At 31.4% G+C, this 12,543-nt stretch overlaps 1 protein-coding gene and 1 long non-coding RNA gene across 2 annotated transcripts; one reads left to right on the plus strand and one right to left on the minus strand.

Annotated features, from left to right (window-relative positions):
* Positions 1-3,835: 3,835 nt before the first annotated feature.
* LOC105785897 (uncharacterized) lies at positions 3,836-6,869 on the plus strand. The gene is made up of 3 exons (XM_012612089.2): positions 3,836-5,133; positions 5,991-6,333; positions 6,417-6,869. Exons 1-3 carry the CDS (start codon positions 4,061-4,063, stop codon positions 6,675-6,677), a joined length of 1,677 nt encoding a protein of 558 aa, XP_012467543.1. The 5' UTR covers positions 3,836-4,060; the 3' UTR covers positions 6,678-6,869.
* Positions 6,870-7,586: 717 nt separating this feature from the next.
* Positions 7,587-8,552, minus strand: LOC105785898 (uncharacterized). Its single transcript, XR_001131245.2, has 2 exons — positions 8,148-8,552; positions 7,587-7,874 (listed from the first exon to the last, which is right to left on the minus strand). It is a non-coding gene; the product is annotated as an uncharacterized LOC105785898 (long non-coding RNA).
* Positions 8,553-12,543: the final 3,991 nt, after the last annotated feature.

Here is a 12,543-nt window from a genome sequence, read left to right on the forward strand (position 1 = left end):
TAGTTTTAAGTGGTAACATGACTAAAATACCCTCAGAGTTAAATCCTTAAAATAGTTTTAAAATGTTTCACAAATCACTTCTGCAATAAGATTAGACAGTTATTAGTTAGAATTAAGGTGTTATAAGATTGAGGTGTGTTTTGGGGTGGTTTTGTGCTGGAGAATCACTTCGGTGGCTAATGTGTCGCTTTAGATTCGGGTCAGGTCGGTTCGTTACGGTCGGGTTTGGGGTGTCACATGAAATTCATAATAATAAATTTATTTAATATAGATAGTAAATATAAATTTTTTTATGTCGTCATGGGCTCAAATTTCATCACCAAAGTTTTAGGTTTTATTAACTCATAAAAACGACCATTTCTTATTTTTTTTACATTTTTTTAAAATATTTTTTAAAATTTTTAAACTTTTTATAATGAAAAAAATTATATCCAAAATGAATATAAATAAATAGATACCCAAACTCAAGCACACTTGGAGCTCATTTGTTTAGATTGATTTCGAACTTAAATATTTCAAATAATTTTATATTTCTTGATTTTTTTTTTTTGGTAACATGGATCAACACGCCAACATCATGACAACTAATTCAACAGTTGTTAATAACCTTATCAACGCATTAAGTTCAATGATGGAAATCATTAGTCAAAGGGCTCAATCAATGTATTTTTAGCATTTTTTTTAAAGTTATGTGTTTTTAACATTTGAGGGCTAAATTTGGTGTGATTTTCATGGAGGGACTAGATTATTCTTTTTTAAAAAAGTATAACACTTAATTAATATATGCAATGTTCTTACTTTTAATTTAAGATGGGAATTTGATTCAAGTACGTGCAACTCATTTATTTACTCTCAATCCTTTTCCTTTTTTAAATTTTATCAAATTAAAATTTAATAAATAATTCATTTTGCATTTTGTCATCACATATTATATGTAATTTTTATATTACAGTTGATTGGAGTATTATTTGTTACGCATGTTTTAGTGTATAAATTAGCAATAAATTAATTCATTTGATAATATTTAGCTATCCACATGCCTTCCTTTTAGTAAAGAGAAGAAAAAAATCGCTTATTTTGAAGATATCTTACTTTTTACTAAAGCTTTTACATATTTTTCTAGCTTCTAGTTTCGAGTTTATGTCTAACTATTATAATACATATGTAATAAAAAAATTTCATGTTATTATACTAGTAACCAAACAAGGCATAAATATTTTGTTTTAATCATAAAATACAAATTTAATTTTGACATCTCTTGAGTAGTATGAATTACAATAGGAAAATATCAAGACAAATAATTTATTTGGCCCTCCAACTTTACAAAAAAAAAATTAGTCCTTCACTTAATTTTGCGTCTCTTTTAGCCATTGAACTTGTATTGTTTGTCAAATCACCCCAAAATAGATGAAAAATTAACGTATGTTAACTTTATTGACGTGACATATACGTGGATGCCAAGTGCAATTAACTAATTTTAAATATTTAAAAATTCAGAAAAAAATTATAAAAACTAAAAAATAAATTATTAACATTATTAAAAAGTATAAAAATGATTAAAAAATATATTTTTTAATTCTAAAAAAAGTAATTAACTATTGATGTCCTGACATACATATGTATGTCATATCAACAAAATTAACAAATGTTAATTTTTTTCATCCATTTTGAGGTGATTTTGGTAAACAAAACAAGTTTAAGGGCTAAAAGAAGTGAAAAATTAAAGGCATAATTGCATAAAATGCCCTGAACGTTTATGGGTTTTTGGGTTTGAGCCCTTAACCTTTTTTAATTGGCACCCTCAATGTTATGATTTTTTTTGACATAGCCTATGTAGCATGCCACATAAGCACAATGTCATAGATGATGTCTTCAAAACAAATTTTTTTCATTTTTTTTCATTTTCTTTCTTTCTCTCTTCCCCTCTAACTGTTGTTACAATAAAACATGTTTTTTTCAACGCTTTCCCAGATTTTGTCTCTTTCCAAATACATCTTTAGTTTTTTTTTCTCTTTCCTGATTTTTTCAACGCCTCCATGAATTATTAATTTTTTTCCTAATCAACGCATCTTTATTAATAAAATGGCATATAACAAACATCCAAAAGGGCATGCAAACTAATGAAATCCATTAAAACATAATATAGATACATATATATTTATATTTATATGCACACCACTATTTTCTTCAGTTTTCTCACCAGCCAAATAGAATAAAAGGAATCCATACAACAAAAAGAAGCTAACTTTCTAGTGTTTTAACAAAAATCCAGCAAATTCCACATCCCATTTTATACTAATTTAGCTAGATCTATCAACTTTAACCTCCAAAATTCAGCTTTTAAACCTTCCACAATCCTATTTGTTTCTGGAAAAAAAACAGAGAAAGAAAGAAAAAGATCAAAGTTCTGGGAATTACCATAATCATCTTCAACAAGAAAATTAAAGGTATGGTGATCACAATTGTAAGTAAACTTGTTGTTGGAAGAAGTGAGTTTCTGCAAACACTAAGCTGCGATTGCTGAGAAATTCCTAGTGAACTCAGTGTATTCAGCCAAGATCGTTGTTCCTCGAGCAATGAAGCTATAAATAAACGCTTCCTGATTCATTCTTTTTCTCTCTTGAGTTAAATTCAGTTAGCTCACAAGTTAATCACAGAGACTGAACAGGAAAGACAAGGAAACTTTTCTTGTTCTACTACTTCAACGTTAATGTTTCCTTTTTCATTTTTTTAAGATTGAGTCTGCCATTTCTTTGTTTGTTTCAAAAATAATTTTGTGTGAGTTTAATCATCTTTTGTAATTTATTAATTTCTACTCTTTATTTTTTGAAATATGTATTTTCAATTTGAATTTGGGTGTTTGGAAAGAGAGAAAATTTGGGAAAACGTTGAGAAAAAAATGTTTTATTGGAGCAACAATGAGAAGGGAAGAGAGAAAGAAAGAATATGGGAAAGAAAATTGTTTTGATGATGTCATCTATAACATTGTGCTAATGTGACATGACACATAAGTTATTTCGTTGACTTGTCATTTGATTGACGGTTAACTCACGCTTACCGTTAAAATTAGACTAAATTTTAAAGAACCGTAACATTGAGGATGTCAATAAAAAAAAGGGGTTAAGGGCTCAAACCTAAAAATCTATAAACGTTGAGGGTATTTTATGCAATTAGGTCAAAATTAAATAAAATACTAAAATAATTTTTTTTTATAAAATTAGAGAACCAAATATATACAACCGATAATGATAACTTAATTATTATTATTAGTTGAGAAAATTTAGCATGTCTACTCTATAACATTTTGTCGTACTACTTTTAGTTGAGAAAATATAACATTTTGTGTAATAATAATTTTCATACTTTAAATAATAAGATTTTATATTTGAGTTAAATAAATGAAATAAAAAATATAAGATAATTTTATGTTATGGTAAATCACCAAGTAGGTATAATCTTTCCCTTAGATCACAAGAAAAAAAGGATTGATCTAAGAGTGACAAAATCTGTCATAAATTACCACTTTAATACTAAAATTAACAAGATGAAAAAACAAAAATGGATTGGACGCCTTTGTTGTTGCTTTTTGATACCATGAATCGTGGTCCGATATGTGATCATCAACTCCAACTACTTCATCATGTACACTTGTTTTTCTAATAATTAAAAATATATTATTGATTTAAAAAAAACTATTTTTCTTTGACATTTTTAAGTAATAGCTCACCCGAAAATAATGGACTTATCTCATATTTATTTTAGTAATAATAGTTCCACGTGGCACTTCAACAGTTCCGTTCCACCACGACCAAACGGTCCAAACCCACTCATCTTCTTCTCCAGCTCTCAGTTTAGTAATTCGGCTTCCATTCCATGAACAAACAGTCAAACAAAAACCCCCAAATAAATTTAAAATTAAATAAATCCCCCCAAAAAGTACTAAAACGAACAAAACAATAATTATTGAAAGCCAAAGTCCTAAAATTTCTTCTTGCTAATCAGATAAAACGTCTCTCCCCACGGTTGTTTTGTTTTCTCCGTCCCTTGATTCGTCGCTGCGATGGGCAGCACGGAAGAAGATACCACCACTTCCAAACCCACATCTCTATACGACGCCGCTTCCTCCACCGAACCTCTCCTCTTCAAACCCACCACCGGCTCTGCCTACCCATCTCCTCCAATCGAAGAACCACCTCAATCCGGCCCCTCCGAATCCGACCCAACTCAGTCCCTCCAGATCTCTTTCAATTACGGGCCCAGACCTTTCAAAGACCTCCCTTTCCTCATCCTCTTCCTTCTCTTCGTCCTCTGCACTTTCGCTTTCGGTATTTTCTCAATCTTCCATCGAAACGACAACTACTCCAACGTTTCGGCCTTCACCTACGATTTCAATTCCACTTCGTGCGTTCAAGACACTTCCTTTTTATCAAGTCAATTATGGGTCTCTGAAACTTCATTTTTTGCGTTGTCAAGTTCCAGTCTTTGGACGTATTTAGTATGGACCCTTGTGATAACTTCAGTTTTAAGTGTACCCTTATGTTTGCTTTTGCTTTTATTACTCAAACACTACACCAAGCAGATCGTTTATGTCTTGCTTCCTTTCTTTATAATCATGCCGGTTTTCTTTGATGTTTATTGGTTCGTTGCTTGTTCCTTGAGCTCTTCTTGTAGTGATGCTTTCCCTTTGGTCTATAGAATTCTGGTGCTTGTTTTCATTTTGTTAATAGTTGGGGTTATTGTTTGGATCATTGTGGCTAATTGGCATCGGATCGAGTTGACTGTGAGGATTATCGGGGTTGCTTCCGATGCGCTTTCGAGGAATTTAGGGTTGTTTTTGGTGATGCCGTTGTTGACCGTTGGATTGTTGGCTTATTATGCGTCAATTGTTGTGTTCTTGGTGTTTTCTAGGTTTAATGGGAAAATTGTGGCTAAAGAATCGAATGGGGAGTATACTTGTGTTTGGAAACAAGATAGCTGGGTGCCTGCTTATTTTACATTGGCTATTTTGACAATGTTGTGGTCCTTGACCAGTATGGTGGAAGCTCAGGTTTATGTTACCAGTGGCACCATTGCTCAGTGGTACTTCTCCAAAGATGATACGAAACCTCACCGGAGCATAAGGAGATCTTTGAGGTAACTTGCTACTGTTTTTAGCTTTTCTGAATAAAGATCTATGCATTTCAATATATTATTATAGATGATTTGTGCTTCTTTGTGAGGGTAGTTCAAACTAAGCTTGAATTGGAACTTATATTTTTGTGTTTCTGAGTGGCTGCTTTGAACTTTGGATGCATGCTTACATTATGAATACCTGACTGTTTAAATAGATTAATTATCAAAGATTATGATCTTGGTGATAAAGCTTAGGATAATTGTAATGGCACATAGTTGATAACATCGATTTTAGTATGGTTGATAGCTGCATGATGTATATGAGTATAGTATTTGTACTTGAGTATGGAAGATCACAATCGTGATAATTCACTTTGGTTTGGACTTGTGGATTCAATTTGACAACATTGTTTTGCATTTGATTGAATGGAGTGAAGAATGGTCAACGATCTTGTTCCTAACAACAACTCAGAGTGTGTTCCTCTCCTCCTGGTGTTTCTTGTGATGGACTTTTATGTTAGTATATGAAATTCATTTAGTTCCTTTATGCATCTCTATAGAGGGCTAGATTGCCATGAAAAGAGAGCTACTTCTCTAGTTTCTTTGTTGAAATTGCCATGCCAAAATACGGCATGTTGACTTCTTTTCTAAGATTAGGTCCTTTTCGATTGAGATTAGGCTGCCTTTTAGCTTCTTTTCGACTAGCCAGGACACTATTTCCTAATGTTGGTAAGGTAATTTCTGAAAGATGTCTTAATGAAATATCTGCAACACTGATAATCGAAATGGACATACTTTCAAGGCATCCCTCATGTCTATTGATTATCAGAATAGTTAAATTTAACCTTTCTAACCCTTTTGGTTCTAAAAACGTGCAGAAATGCATTTGGTCCTTCTTCTGGCACCATCTGTCTATCTGGATTACTTGTCTTTGTTGTTCGAGTGGTGCGTGCTGCTGTTGATAGTGCAAGAGAAGATGTTCCTGGGATAGTGAATCTTGTTCTGCGGTGTTGTGTTAATGCCCTAATGTCTGCGATAGACTTTCTTAACAAGTTCACTATCAACTTTGCGGCAATAACTGGCGAGGCATATTGCACCTCTGCGAGGATGACATATGAGCTTCTAAGACGTAACCTACTCTCTGCTGTTTTTGTGGAGACCGTATCAACTCGTTTATTAGCAGGAGTTATTTTTGTCCTTTCATCAGTTTATGCAATTGCGGTGAGTCTCCGATACACTTCCTTCTTATCCTTCTCCCACTTCATTTACTTGAATTACCTGACAATCACATTCCTAAAATGCAGGTCTGTGCGATCTTAAAGGGTGTTAGTGATCTAGGGGTTAACATGTACACCGTCGCAGCTCTTGCGTGGGTGCTGCTAATCCTGGTACTGGGATTCTTTGTCCATGTGTTGGACAATGTGATCGACACTGTTTACATCTGCTATGCAATCGATAAAGATAGAGGGGAAGTGTACAAGCATGAGGTTCATGATGTTTACTTTCAGTTACCAATCAGTAGGAACAGTCGATCATCCTACCCATCTAGAACACTTGATGTATAGACATGTCCTTGTATGTTTGTAACTTCAAAATAATGTGTTGTTGATTTGTCATTTGGTTTGGTGTCTGTATGGGGTTGTTAACTGCCTATTGGCAAATTTGTGCATACCATCATCACATTCAAATTGTTGCATTGTACACTTCTTTTTAGGCTTGTTCAATAAAGATCTAACTGTTTTAAGTGATGGGGAAAACACCTGTTTGTTTTTCACTCTTTTTAACTTCATACAAGAGCGAGTATGTTTTTAATCGAAATTGGCTACTAAAGAGTGAAAAGAAAGACTCGTCTTGGTAGAAGTTGATTTCATTTTATGATCATCATTGCCTGTTTTATGCATGTATTAAAGGGATAAGGAGTTGAAACGTATATTTATCCATTGAATCGTTGTTTGGAGTTCGTTAGTAGTCAGACTTTAAATTTCTAAAATGAAAATTTTTAAATAGTTCAATGATTAATTTATTAATAAATTAATGAAAAAATTACTGGTTTAAGTGAAGAAATTGTAAATTTATTAATAAATTAGTGAAAAAATTAATAGTTGAAGTGATGAAGCGGTAAAACTAGCAAGAGGTGTGTATTGGTAAAAGTGAGAAGTTAAGCGTTGGGCACTTAAATTTGTCACCGGAATAAACACAAACAGGGGGGAGTGCACTAAAAATCAAATCAAGGAATACATAATAGTAAAATCTCCGTGTTTTCTTCTATTTCAACGCTACTCTTCTATCTTCGAATTCACAAACAATGGTGCTCAAGGTAAAGCAATGCTAAAGATTCCTCCTTGATCCCCTTCTTCAATCATCTGTTCCTTTACCCTTTTCATCTTTTAGTTTCTCAAAATTATGGTGTTTATGGGTTTTAATCAGGCGACTATGATATGCATTGATAACTCGGAATGGATGCGAAACAACGATTTCAAACTCAAACTGATGCCATTAGTCTTATCTGTGGTGCTTGTAATACCCAATTTTTTTGCCCGGGGCCCAAATCAAATAAAAAAACGAAAATATCCATTAACCCAATTACAAAAGACCCTAAAAAATAATTACATCAGCCCAACCTAAAGCCCAAACCCATAACAGTCAAAGAAACCCTAAGCAGATTGAAGCAAATCGGCGCCGCAGCAACTGCCCACGTAACGACAACCGTCTCTACCCACGAACGTGCGCCTCTTTCACGATCTCCATACCTGCAAGAAAAACTGATCCAAACAGCAGTAAACTCAGCGAATAACAGAAAGATAAGAAAAATTGTATAAAGGGGAAATTTTTTCTGTAAAATGGGGGTTCCTCTTTCTTTTTTTTTTTGATATATACAAAAACAGATTCAACAAAAAGAAAGAAGAGGCAAACAAAGAACAAAAATACTTCGGAGGTGATTTCCTTTTTCCTTTTTCATGCTAGTCTGCTTCCATTTTCTTCTTTTTGTTTCTTTTTACGTACACAAAACAGTAAAAGGGGAGAAGAAGAGTTACCCGTTCGACCCATAGCCCCGTCGTCGAAATCCCTTCGCCGCCACTGGATCTGTATTCGAAGGGGGCCAAGGACCTTTTTTTTTCCCCGATTTCTCGCTTCAAAGACTCGACCTTTAAATGCGTTTCAAAACGCTGGTCGTAGAAGGGATCTTCGCGCGACGCCGGCCATCGAACGCGGTGGCGTTACGGCGGCAGTAATGGCCGGAACCATAGGCGGAATGGGGGGGGTTGAGAGAGACTTTGGTTGCTGAAGTTTTTTTTTAAAAAAAGAATAATAAAAATTTTTTTTGGTTAAATAAGGGTACCAAACGACGCCGTTTTGGGGTTTAGGCTCAGAGACAAAAACGGCGCCGAATAGGCCTATAGCCGTGCGCGACCCGACCCGTATATGTAAGATCTGCGCGTTTTCAGTAGAGGGGATATTGTCTCCTTGGTCCCTCTGTTTTTGAGTCGTTTTTAATGCGATTTTTTATATATTTATAATTTTAACCATACGTTTTAATTTTTGTTTCAATTTGGTCTCAAACGAAAACGCTGCGTATAGAGGGGATGGCACATTTGCTCCCTGATATTTCCAGCACATTACGAATTTGTCCCCATTTTTATTATATTTCAAATGTTTACCTAAAAATTCCCTAAGATTTTGATTTGATCCTCTATTTGTTATTAATTATTTTATTATTAAATTAATTACTTTTACTATTGCTCTATTATTATTATTATTATTATTATTATTTCTATACATATACACACGCATATGTACCTTATAATGTATATGTATATATTTTAAATTTTTAAATACATGTACATATTTTATATATATATTATTTTTATTTTCATAACTTTTGTATACATGATGTATATATATATATATATATATATATATGCATTGACATTTTATAATACATATACATCTTCTATAATTCATAATCCATGCACATATACATGCATCTTCAATAATATGTATATACGTTCCTTTTTAGAATTATTATAAGCTTTGTGTATTTCATGTTTTATATATATGTAGACTTATATATATACATGTTTTAATATATGCATGTACATATTTTCAAAATTTACTTATATATCTTACTTTTAAATATACACATACTTTGTAAATACATATACATATATAATTTAAAATGTATTTGTTTAATGTTATATATTAACATTTTATCATACTTGTAAAGAAAATGTATTTGGTTTCATGAAAGCATTTAAATCATTTTTGTTCAAAGGCTTTTAAAATAAAACAATATTCGATATTTAGGATTTTCGAGAAGATTGAGCCCTAACGTATTGGGTTCTAATTTTTCCATGTTAACCCTAAATAATCAAGATTTTTTTTTTAAAACGCATAAATAAAATAATCATTTTCGGGAATTCAACATGTTGTGTCCTAATGTATTGGGTATGACATTGTTTTCTTGAGATGGAAATTTTCCAATAAAAAGGTAATATTCAAAGTTTGGGAATTTTGAGAAACTGTACTCTAACGAATTGAGTCTCGATTTCTTCATCTAACTTAAACATTCGAATATTCCCTAAATAAGAGGATTTTAATATGTAATTTGATTTATACAAGTTTTTAAATACAAGGATCATATTTTAAAAATATTTTCAAATTTTTGACATCAAGACATTAAATAATCAATTTGGTACCGATTTTGGGCGTAACGAGGGTGCTAACCCTTCCTCGTGCGTTACCGACTCCCAAACCTATTTTCTCGAAATTCGTAGACCTAAAATCGTTTTCAAGGTGAACCGATCACACCTCAATAAAAGATTGGTAGAGACTCGAATTCTTGTTATTAAAGTCGATAACTATTTTTTTTTGTTTACAGAAAAAATGGTTTCGACAATGCTAAAACCCAGGTAAATTACTGCTTTACCTTAACCTATTCCATTTATCTTATTTATTTATGGATGTAGTTATCTTTGTGGCGTTTGGTAATAATGTAAGATGCCAGAATAACTCATTACCACATTTGGATTCCGAAGAGCCAATATTCTTAGATTTCTAGCGGTGTCAAGATTTTGGAAGATATGAGTAATCTCCCTACCATTCTTCTTTAGTTAATTTTATTACTATTTTTTTTTTATAATTTTGGTTAATTTACTTCAAAGCAAAGAAAGTATCAAGTCTGATTAAAAGAAAATCTCGTTTTTCTTTGTTCTTGCTTCTTTCCTTAGCTTTGAACAAAATTATATTAATATTTATATCTTTGGATTGAATTGGCAGAAAGCTTTCTTGTTTCATATTTGAATTAAGAATATAAAATTTTCAATGTATTTCGAGAGAGAGAGAAATTCATCGGTTGTGAAAGAAGCAATTTTCATGCTAATGATGGATATGTTTAAAAAAGAAAAAAGAAATCTATAAAATGATAATTTAGTGAAATGTGCTTTCAAATAATCTTATATTCCTGTAACATACTCTGTGATGCCGTAATTTTACATTCCATGAGGTGTTTCCTTTTCTTCATGGCAATGGCGGGGAAAAGGAGTACATGTATTGGCTAATGGCTGCTCCAACCAGTGATCCAGGCAAAATCTTCTCTTGCATAAAATTGAATATTTCTTCGTGAACCCGTATAAAAAAAATTAGAAATTTATAATTTTGTAGAATGAATTAAATTGAGAATTTTAAAATTTTAAAATACGCGCAATATCAGCTCTAAAAAACTATTACCATCCAAGAGGCAAAGCCCAATCATTGTATTTAGTTTTTAAAATTATCTTTTTATGGATAAACTATAAAATAGTCACCTAATTATTCTTCCTTTTTATTTTGACCACCCAACTATTAATTCCTTTGATTTAGTCATTAAACTTTTGAAATTAAATATTTTAGTCGCTTTGAGCTGATGTGACTTATTTTTATTGGTGTAATAACAAATTAACCCTCTAATGTTTACACATTTTATCAATTTGATCCTAAATATAAAAAATTTAACAAATTTAGCCCTCAATGTTTACAAAATTGGTCATTTTAGTTTTAATTTAGAATATTCAATAAATTTTACCTCAATATTTACAAAATTTGTCAATTTAAAGTTTTAAATATATTTTTTATAAAATTTTTTTTACCCCTTTATAACCCATCAGTTAACTAGTTATGGAAACAAGGCAAGGCGGTTTTTTGTCTATTCCATATTCCATGCTCTAACCCCGAATTTAAAAATTTTAAGCCACTTAGAACCTGAAAATTAATAGTATACTCAACTCCAATCCAACTTGAGTTTAATTTTTTTTTTTAAATTAAGAGTTTTGACACCATTTCTTATTAGATTTGAGTAATGATATATCTCTAGAGTTGTGTGTTAATGTATATTTACACACATGTTGTGAATACAGGACAAGAAAAAAAAGAACAAATATTATTTTAATAAATCATTAAATTAAGAAGATAGATAATGGGAGAAATAACCTTATAGGGGTGAAAACGGACTAGTATAGATGCAGTAGAATGATATTGACAGTGATAAATTTTAGGGATTTTTAATTTAATTAATATTAAATATATATTGAGGGTAATTTCATAAATATCTTAGGGCGGGGTGGGCGATCTCATTCTAAATTCAACTCAACCTGACTATTTTTAAAAATTAACCTGCCTCGGCCCCCAACTTTAATAAAAAAATTTGACCCTACCAAATTGTATTAGATCGAAATCCATCAGATTCAGGTTTGTTTGTCATCCCTATAGCTAACCCATGCGGGGTTTAAAATAAGAAAAAAAAAGTACCATATTTCAAGTCACTTGCAAAAAAACACTAAAAAGTTAGGATAAAGCACAAAAAAATTTAAGATCCAAAAGAAAATAAAGGCATTAAAAACGTTATCTATTCAGGTAGTAATGCGACCAATTATTCCAAATAGGTTCTAAATTAATTGGTTTGGTTTAGTGTGACACCTAAATTATAGTAAAAAAAATTTGTTGCGAGTAACTTGAGAGATGATACCCCTTTTTATATTTTGAAATCTCATATGGGTTAGTCGATATGTTATAAAAGGTCAAAATGATTTTTAAAAATAGTTTTAAGTTTTTAGAGTTGGGACTAAATTGATAGATTTTGTAAATGTTGAGGGCCAATTTTATTAATTCTTTTAGAATTAGAACTAAAATGACAAATTTTGTAAACATTGACAACTAAGTTTGTTAAAATTTTTATATTTAGGATCAAATTGATATAATATGTAAACATTATGTTACTAGACCAATAAAAACCCACATCACTCAGATTGACTAAAGTATATAATTTCAAAAGTATAGTGACTAAATAAATAAAATTAATAATTAAGTGACCATTTTATAATTTATCCATAAAAAATTTTAATATTTTTCACGTATTATTTAAAAAAAAATAACAAAGGAACTAATTTACTTGTTTTC

This window comes from Gossypium raimondii, chromosome 1, assembly GCF_025698545.1.
Source record: "Gossypium raimondii isolate GPD5lz chromosome 1, ASM2569854v1, whole genome shotgun sequence".
NCBI lineage: Eukaryota > Viridiplantae > Streptophyta > Magnoliopsida > Malvales > Malvaceae > Gossypium > Gossypium raimondii.

Bases quoted from the DNA above. Each gene is read 5' to 3' on its own strand.
- LOC105785897 (XM_012612089.2), top strand. From the start codon at position 4,061: ATGGGCAGCACGGAAGAAGATACCACCACTTCCAAACCCACATCTCTA. The intron at 5,134-5,990 runs GTAACTTGCTAC...AAAAACGTGCAG, and splicing joins AGCATAAGGAGATCTTTGAG to AAATGCATTTGGTCCTTCTT. The intron at 6,334-6,416 runs GTGAGTCTCCGA...CCTAAAATGCAG, and splicing joins CATCAGTTTATGCAATTGCG to GTCTGTGCGATCTTAAAGGG.